General features: G+C 32.7%; 2 protein-coding genes across 2 annotated transcripts; both read left to right on the top strand.

Annotated features, from left to right (window-relative positions):
• The first annotated feature begins 1,165 nt into the window (after nt 1-1,165).
• Nucleotides 1,166-1,624, top strand: LOC135644235 (uncharacterized). The gene has a single exon (XM_065161708.1). It carries the CDS (start codon nt 1,166-1,168, stop codon nt 1,622-1,624), a length of 459 nt encoding a protein of 152 aa, XP_065017780.1.
• A 4,859-nt stretch (nt 1,625-6,483) lies between these two features.
• On the top strand, nt 6,484-6,888 carry LOC135644234 (uncharacterized). Its single transcript, XM_065161707.1, has one exon. It carries the CDS (start codon nt 6,484-6,486, stop codon nt 6,886-6,888), a length of 405 nt encoding a protein of 134 aa, XP_065017779.1.
• Nucleotides 6,889-9,865: the final 2,977 nt, after the last annotated feature.

The following is a 9,865-nucleotide window of genomic DNA, read 5'->3' as shown; positions in this document are numbered from 1 at the left end:
CTTCCAGTAAGAATAAAATTATACGATCTAATAAGACTGATACTATCCATATTGTTTTTTTTTTTACCTTCATTTGATAAAGAGTTTTTAATTTTGCATAATCAATTCTTTTGATTTATCTTATTGATGTGTGCATATTTCAGAGATACCTTCTCAAATCAACCATGCTATGATGCATGGACTCAAATATTAATACACAAAAGTTACTTCACCCATAAATAAAATGTTAAAGTCAAAGTTCAAATTGCACGGACATCGTTGACGTCAGGCTTGCGTGAAGTATGGTGAAGATAGGTTGAAAGTTCAAATTCACACTACACTATAATATAAAGATCGGATCGGTTTGATTGTCACGAATATTATTAGAGATGGATATGTAATAATCGGATCAGTTCGATTTGATCGAGACTTATATTAGTAAGAGATCTTCGGGATACGATCAAAAACATCACGATCATGAGAGTCGTGGTGGAGAGGGTCTCAAATGCTCGATTTAGTATCCACCTATAAGAAGATTAATGTCAAATGAGACTTTCAACATCATCATCTCAACTTTAGTATCCATTTGGCTTTGACCTTCTCTCCAATCCTTTTTCTTCTCAAAACACTTCCTAATTTTCTCCTTAGATCTTCTCTAATAATTCGCTTGGTAATAATGTATCATTGACATCCTGCGTGATGTTACCACCTTTCTTAAAAGAAGAATGGAATACGATTATTTTCGACATACATAAATATATTATCGATCTCTCCTTCCACTGATGAGTTCTATATTTGCCGTGTTCATGCCGAAAGAATCATCACTGTTTTGATCGACCAGAGCGTGTAACTTCTTACTGGTTGGATTTGGTGGTTTGTAGCCCCTTCAACCATCTCATTATTCCAAAACTTGTTCTTCTTCTACTCTTGTTTTTAGATTCATAAAATGGTCTTTTTCCTTGATATGGTGGATTATTTTTGGCAACCATTTATCGTGTCCTTCACTGTATCGATTCCATTATGGTTACCCACAAATGTTCTAATATTGAACTGAATCTAAATGATATCATCAGTCCCTCCTAAAGATAGCCACTCCCCATCGTCGGTACCATAAAGAACCATCTCCTCGAGCTCCGACAGACAATTTCCATCCCGTTGTTAGTTGTTGATATCTCCCTCCAACACGATGAACAGCACCGACCGTTTCCTCAGTGGCCGTGCAAATGGCAATGCTGCCGCCATCGATACCGAGCTCAGGCTCGGATCGCAACAATGTGAGGCTCAGCAGCCATACTTGTGCTCATTTTGCACAAAATCTTTCACGAGCTTGCAGACGTTGGCCGGACACCAAATGGTGCACAGATGGGAGGTGGAGAAACTGCGACGGAAGCACCAGGCTTTCTTGGCACGGTCGGTTGCGGCTGTGAGGTCGCTTGATCGGGTCAAGGAAAATGCTAGTACTACAAACTTGCAGCCGCCGAGAGAGAAGAAGCAACTTGCTGTAGATGATGATGATGACGAGGAAGAAGAAGAAGATGATGATGATGATGAAGAAGAAGAAGAAGAAGAAGAGGAAGAATATGGTTCTGTCGATCTGGAACTCAAGTTACGCGTTGGTGGTTTAGACCTTTGCTTGAGGCTCTAAAGAAGCTCTTCAACCAACCTCTTACAACATCAATCAAGAGAACATGGATGGATCCAGCGATGCTTTCTTTTCGTTTATATTGGTAATAATTGATCATTGCTGAAGAAGCTGAGTAGTTTTGATTCCATTAGATTCTCTCATGAGGCGAAGTCTTTCGTTCTTTTTCTTCCTTGTCAAATGTATTAGCTCTCAACCTACGTTATGATTGAGTTGAAGCCAACCATCATAGCAGAGCGAAGTAATCTTATAGTGAATGTTACATAGATCATCCAATATCTATCTTTTGAGGTAATAATAGTTTTCTCAACCTGTGTGATAATTGAGTTGAAACTGTTGGAATATTTAGAGTAAGCCAAACACACACACACACACATACACATGGATTTGAAACCTATCACTTATATATATTATTATTTGCTTTTAACACATTTGATCCTTTGTCTTCGATTCTTCCTTTTTATTCTTCTCTTCCTTCCTCTTTCTTTCTAATCCAAATTTTTTGAGTTTCATTTACTCCCTATGCGAGATGTAAGTTAAATTTCATTCTTAGGAGCTATGAGGCATGGACACAAATGTTAAAGATGTATTTTCCATATAATGATAATTGTAAGCTATGCAATATGGACATTCTATCATGATTATAATATTTATATCAAAAAATTCATTCATGTAATTAGCAAACATACATTGAAATATTGCATGCATAAACCTAATGTGAGAGTCAGATGGGTCTCACATACTAGACACTATATGATGAGCATTAGGTACACTATGGGAAAGTTTGGTTCTACAGAATATATCTTAATGAGAAGTTCAAGGCTTAGGTGAGAGAACCTATAACAACATAGGTTTTGTCAATTAAGTTGACAAATGCTAGATGGATGTAGGTGGGTTTAGACATATTTTATTATACTATTTTAAATTTATTAAATTAATGTATCAATTATTCTGCTCCTAATATTTTTTATAAATAATAAATGACAAATATAAGATTTGATTATAGAATCTTACATTGAATTATCAAAGTCTTAAAAAATATGTCGAATGATGTCTCATTTTATTTTATTTCTCTTTATTCTGCTTATTTTTATTATTTTATTATTTTCTCCTTTCATGTGTCTCACAATTATCAGTATTTATCTCCTCTAATATTCTCATAAACTAATTTTTTTATTTTTGTTTGCTTTAAACCAAAAGAGAATTTTTTTTTTAAGAAAGAAAATAGTTATTTATTAGATAGTCTAATACAAAAGTCACCCATAAGATCCGAGATAATAATAAAGAAATGTTCTAAGGCAACCGGAGCTAGATGCACTCTATTATTATTTGTTAGTTGATTGACAACTATGTTATCTTCACGATATATATATATATGTGATCAAGAAAAAATTAAAACATGTCAAGAGAAATTTTATTAGTGATAGTAAGAATGTTCCAAGGAGATTGGGATATGCCATTTAGAATATCCACGAGATACTTAGAATCAATATCAACATGAATATGATTGGCACCATCGAGTCAGCTTTAGAGGGGCTATTATCAATAACAGCTACTTCTAAGAAGAGAATGCTTTGTATCGTCGAATATCAACCAACAAAAGAATATAACCAATATTGGAACATAATAAAACCAATAACCCCTTTACCATCTTGATTGAAAGAGCTATCATTATTTAGTTTTAGCCACCTAGATTGAGACCCAATTTAAGAAATATCAAAGCGAGATCTTTTCATAGAGACTTTCAACCCCTCGTAATGAAAAATAGAATAAATTATCCAAAGGAAGATAATGTTAGAAGTTTTGAGTTACTTAAAAATATAATCATTTTTGCTCTTCAAATCCACCAAAAACAAGTTACAATCAAGGCTCTTAGAGTTGAAGAGGCTTTAAAGCCCTTTATAAAGTTAGGAACCATCATGCTAGGAATCGAAAGAGGAAACCAATAACCCCTTTATCATCTTGATTGAAAGAGCTATCATTGTTTAGTTTTAGCCACCTAGATTGAGGTCCAATTTAAGAAATATCAAAGCGAGATCTTTTCAGACTTTCAACCCCTCGCAATGAAAAATAGAATAAATTATCCAAAGGAAGATAATGTTAGAAGTTTTGAGTTACTTAAAAATATAATCATTTTTGCCCTTCAAATCCACCAAAAGCAAGTTACAATCAAGGCTCTTAGAGTTGAAGAGGCTTTAAAGCCCTTTATAAAGTTAGGAACCATCATGATAGGAATCGAAAGAGTAAACCAATAACCCCTTTATCATCTTGATTGAAAGAGCTACCATTGTTTAGTTTTAGCCACCTAGATTGAGGTTCAATTTAAGAAATAACATTATCCAAACGAAGATAATGTTATAAGTTTTGAGTTACTTAAAAATATAATCATTTTTGCCTTACAATCAAGGCTCTTAGAGTTGAAGAGGCTTTAAAGCCCTTTATAAAGTTAGGAATCATCATGCTAGGAATCGAAAGAGGAAAACAAGATATGAAGTTTTGTTTTAATGCCTTTTGAAAGAGAAACAACTGTAGGGAAGAAGAAGAAGAGATAGATAAAAGTCTTTATCGGTTGCAAGATATTAAGAGTACAAATTGGAGTTGGAGATACCAAGTGTGACAAGTCCATCCAAGGCAGGAAGGCGGCAATGTGATAATTTTTAAGAAAAATTTTTGATTTAGTGAATCACTAAGAGATACCACAAATGATATTACAAATCCCCACTAAAAGGGAGCATGTCTTGATTGAGAAGTCAAAAGTAAACAGATTTAGTAGACGAAAAACCTTTACTATCATGATGTTAAAATCAGAAATAATATTTATGAGCCGAGGAGATCTTAACAAGGAAAATTTTCTTAACAAGAGAGGTACTAAACCAAAAGTAATAAATCCAAATTCTAACATTCATTAATTAAGAGATGCATTAGGAATAGATACATCCATATTTTAAAAAGTCCAGTAATCATGGAGAATAGAAATCTTAGCCCACAAGAATGTTATCATGAATACTACATCTAGAGATGAACACATATTGCGCTTTAGAAATAAAATGAGTCAAATGGCTTTTAAACCTCAAGCAAATTAGAGCATTTGATATGATAGTTCACGTTACATAAAGAGATAAGATAAAAGTTATTAACTTCAATGAGTCAATGAACATATCTAGCCCGCAAGAACTTTCGCTTAGATATGATAGTTTACGTTACATAAAGAGATAAGATAAAAGTTCTTAACCTCAAGCAAATAAGAGCATTTGAGAATAAAAATGATGAATGTTTTAACCCATTCACGAGGAAGTATATCACACTGATTGTTAGGGAAAAATACTATTGACGTCTATATCAGCACAATATAGCCCTAATCCATATGTGATGACTCATCTAGGATAGAGTATGATTTCTTCACACTCATTTCCTGCATAAAGATTGAGGTCAAGGGGGTCTCCTGAGTCGATCCCTTTGATGCTTAACTTAGCACTAAGTTTCATATTATTTTTTTCCCCCTTGATCTAGAGATAAGGACATATTTTTATACTAAGGTCGAGAATAAAGAATATATTATAATGATCTTGTGGGGAAGCCCATTCATAACTACCCCAAACTACATTCTAGACTTCTAAAAATATTCTGTTGGGGGATCGATTCGACCTAAACTATCTTCTAAGCTTCCAAGAATATTTCAATGAATATTTTATTGATGAGCCGATTCATAATCGACTCGAATTATCTTTTGGGCTTTTGAGAATATTCTTATAAATATTTTATTCAGGGGTTGGTTCATAACCAACCCAAATTACCTTCTAGGCTTATGAGAACTTGGTAACTGACCCAAGCTATCTTTTGGGCTCTTATCTTTGTGGACCGGAAGGTGTTAGCCTAACATGGTAGTGGTTAGGTGAATGATAGCTAACTGATTTTATATTCTCTATCACTAATGAAAATGGTTGAAAGTTGTTGGAAGGAAGGAGAAACTATATCTCAATAGATCCTATAGAACTCGATATCATAACATTTAGGATCAAGAGGTTTACACGGACAAAAGTAATTCCAAATTTCAACGATAGCGAAAGAGGTAATAAGATGTGGGTAGGCATTATCATGAATACCCCAACTAGTGAGGTAATAAGATGTCAAGGATCTGAGATCTATAATAGATGAAGACAAATACAAAAGAAATATTGTATGAGAACATTTATATGGTGTGACACTCATTACTTATGTTTACAGAAAATAAAATAAAATTCTTAACTATATGAAAAAAAAATCAATATAAGTGATATATCTCTTTAGCAAACTTAAACTCAAGATCGAAATCATCTCTCACCCCTCTCTAGATTTACCAGAGAAAACCTTAGAAGGACTCAAAATGTCTTTCTCTATGTCTCTCCCTCTCACCAAATCCATGAGATACATAGTCTATTTATAGCAAGAATTCATAATTTACTAAGGACTCATTTTTCTATCTGAATTTTTAATCCTAATTTCTAAATAATTTGAATTGATTCATCCAAGTAATTTGAATCTAATTAGGTGGTATTGGCTTATTATATTTCAAATGTATAAGCGAAATGCTGCACGATATTAACATCTATTATTGAAAGAACGGACTTGGCTCCAAATCATTTATCATACTCTTTAATGCACCAATTCCATTATAATTACCCCAAAATTTCGAACATTGAACTGACACTATGTCTCACGAAGCTGAGTAAATCTAAATGATATCATCAAGCCCCCCTCGAGATACAATCGTCCATTGGGGACACCATAAAGATCCTTTTCCATTGATCTCAAAGAAGCAATTTGCATTCGGCCACTAATTCTTGACACCCCTCTTAACACCAATATCTACAAACATCTACACGATGAACTACAAAGCCCATGTCATCTGTAGTCGTTCTAATAGTTATGCTTCTACTATCGATGCAGAGCTTAAGCTCGGATGGCAACACGATGATGACGCTCGGAGGCCACCATGTTACGGCCATGCATGCTCACTTTGTACCAAATCTTTTACAAGCTTGCAAGCGTTGGGCGGCCATCAAACTGCTCATAGGAAGGAGATGGAGCAAATGCGGCGACAACACAAGGCCATCATGACGACATCGCCCATCGTCACCGGAATGTCTTCGGATCATGTTGAAGATAAAGGTACGACAAAGTTGCAGCCGCCGAGAGAGAAGCAACTCGCTCGAGATGAAGAAGATGGTTCTGTCGATCTGGAACTGACGTTATGCGGTGGTGGTTTGGACCTCACCTTGAGGCTCTGAGGAGGTTCTTCACCGTCTCTTCGGCTGCATAGGATCGATCGATCGATCGATCAAACATGCGTACGGTGATGTTTGTCTTCGTTTATATGGTAACGGTTGTTGTCGAGGAAGTTGAATAGCGTTGTGTTACCCTTTCTCATGAGTTGTAGTCCTCAACACATTCATTCATTCATTCATGTATTCTCTCAATTGAACTTCTTGAAATGAGCTCTTGCGGTATCGTTCTCCATGGAAAAGAAAGAATCCTTTGAATTATGAACCATACTAGTCGTTCGTAAAAACTCAATCTTTCATATTTGCCTTAATCGATCGTAAAACTATGATTCGTCTTAAATCAATTCTGTTAGATTTCTTGAACCAATCTTCGAATATGAAATTAATCTTATCAAAATGATCATCTATACAAATATCTAACTTTTTCATCATAGATTATTTATTAGGTTTCATAACTTTAAATTCTGAACCATACTAATCGTCGTAAAAACTCAATCTTTCATATTTGCCTCAATCGATCGTAAAACTTTGATTCGTCTTAAATCAATTCTGTTAGATTTCTTGAACCAATCTTCGAATATGAAATTAATCTTATCAAAATGATCATCTATACAAATATCTAATTTTTTTATCATATATTCATTAGGTTTCATAACTTTGAATTCTGAACCATACTAACCGTCCGTAAAAACTCAATCTTTCATATTTGCCTTAATCGATCGTAAAACTATGATTTGTCTTAAATCATGTTAGATTTCTTGAACCAATCTTCGAATATGAAACTAATCTTATCAAAATGATCATCTATACAAATATCTAACTTTTTCATCATAGATTATTCATTAGGTTTCATAACTTTGAATTCTGAACCATACTAGTCATCCGTAAAAACTCAATCTTTCATATTTGCCTTAATCAATCTTAAAACTATGATTCGTCTTAAATCAATTATGTTAGATTTCTTGAACCAATCTTCGAATACGAAATTAATCTTGTCAAAATGATCATCTACACAAATATCTAACTTTTTCATCATAGATTGATTATTCATTAGGTTTCATAACTAATACATTTCGAATGCTGATACTCTTCGTGCCAAGATTAGCAACATCATCTTCGAGATCTTCAACAAGTAACTTGAATAACTTTGTAAATTATTCTTTTGCTTAAAAAGATAGAAATACTTTTATGCTACGAATAAAATGAAATCATCTATTTCGACAAAATCAATACTATCACAGTATGATTCTTGTTTGTGTACGATCCCGTTATCATTAATCTCAAAGGAATCTAACTTAAGAGTCCCTTCTTTTATGTTTACCTTCATCTGATAAAAGCTGTTCGCTTATTTTATTTTTTTTATGGATAATAAAAAAAGATGGGATTTAATCCCAGATCTTATAGTAAGTTTTCTGAAGGTAATGATTCGGTATTATATGATCTATTTTTATCGGTATAGATTTTTCTCAAGATGCAATAACTTCTATATCTCGACTATAATGATATTGACACCAATATGCTTAGATCAGAAATAAAAAGTTAGATTTTTTTACTGAGATGAATAGCATTTTGACTGTCACAATATAAAATAAACTTATCTTGCTTTAGTCTCAACTCTTCTAAGTACTTTTCCATTTATAAGAATTATTTACAAGCTTTTATTATAACTATATACTCATCTTTAATAGAAAACAAAGAAAGAAAATATTTTTATAGTTTTGACTGCTAAGATATTGCTCTCCATGAAAATGACATCAAGTAACTAGAGATAAATTTTCTAGAATCAATATCACTAGCGATATTTATATCTATATAGCCGACTAATATAAGTTTTTAGGTACCAAAGCACAAATATAATCTAGAAGTGCCTCTAAATAATACTTGAATATTCATTTAACTACTACCTAGTGTTCTTTTCCGAGATTGAAAAAATCAATTAACCACACAAACTACATGAAAAATCTCTAACCTTGTGTATGTCATGATATATATCAAATTACTAACTATTGGGACATAAGGTACTCTATTTATATATTTTTATTTTTATTACTTATATAATATTATTTTGACCTCAACATGTAAGTGGACAACAAATAGGTTTTAACTTGCTCATGTTAAATATGTCGAGAACCATTTCAAATATATTTCTTTTGAGATAACTAAAGTTTATCATTTTTTTATCCTAAATAATTCGCATAGTAAGAATTATGTCTAGCTAGACCCACGTCCGTTACAACACAAGTCTTGCTCTCTTTTTAGATCTATAATTTTTCTTAGTTTCATGATCAATAATTAATATGTCATCCACGTATATAAGAGAATAATAAAATTACTATAAAAAAAGAATCAAACTTTTTATTTCATTTTCTTGGTACATGTTTAAGACTATACAAACTCTTCTTCAACTTGCATATTAGACTTGCTTTATCTTTAACTTTAAACCCTTTAGATTATTTTATGTATATTTCCTCCTCTAAATCACCACGAAGGAAACCGGTTTTTGCATCAAGTTATTCGATCTCTAAATTTAAACTAGTAATCAACCCAAGAATAACTCAAATACAAGATATCTTAAAAATGAGTGAGAAATTTTTTTCAAAATCAATACCTTTCATTTAACTAAATCATTTCACAATTGAGATTTTTTTTCCTTTTTCAATCTGAATACTCATTTGTTCTTGAATTTTTTTCCCCATTAGGTAATTTTACTAAGCCAAATGTATGGTTCTCATACAAAGATTTCATCTCTTATTGTATAGCACTTAACCATCTATCTTTTTACTCATATAACATAATCTCTTAATAACATTTTGATTCTTCCTCATTATTAGTAAATAGTATATATTCATGAGGAGAATACCTTTGAGAAGGTCGATGCTCTCTCTCTAATGAATTTTCTCAATTGATGTTTAATTTATAGTTTTGGAAAGCCTTGCTCAACGGATTCAAGTGCATCATTATTTGAGAGCATATCACTATGGTC

This window comes from Musa acuminata, chromosome BXJ3-8 (assembly GCF_036884655.1).
Source record: "Musa acuminata AAA Group cultivar baxijiao chromosome BXJ3-8, Cavendish_Baxijiao_AAA, whole genome shotgun sequence".
Taxonomy (NCBI): domain Eukaryota; kingdom Viridiplantae; phylum Streptophyta; class Magnoliopsida; order Zingiberales; family Musaceae; genus Musa; species Musa acuminata.
This window is presented reverse-complemented; position numbering and strand designations above follow the sequence as displayed.

Coding starts and splice junctions, on each gene's coding strand:
- LOC135644235 (XM_065161708.1), top strand. CDS start 1,166: ATGAACAGCACCGACCGTTTCCTCAGTGGCCGTGCAAATGGCAATGCT.
- LOC135644234 (XM_065161707.1), top strand. CDS start 6,484: ATGAACTACAAAGCCCATGTCATCTGTAGTCGTTCTAATAGTTATGCT.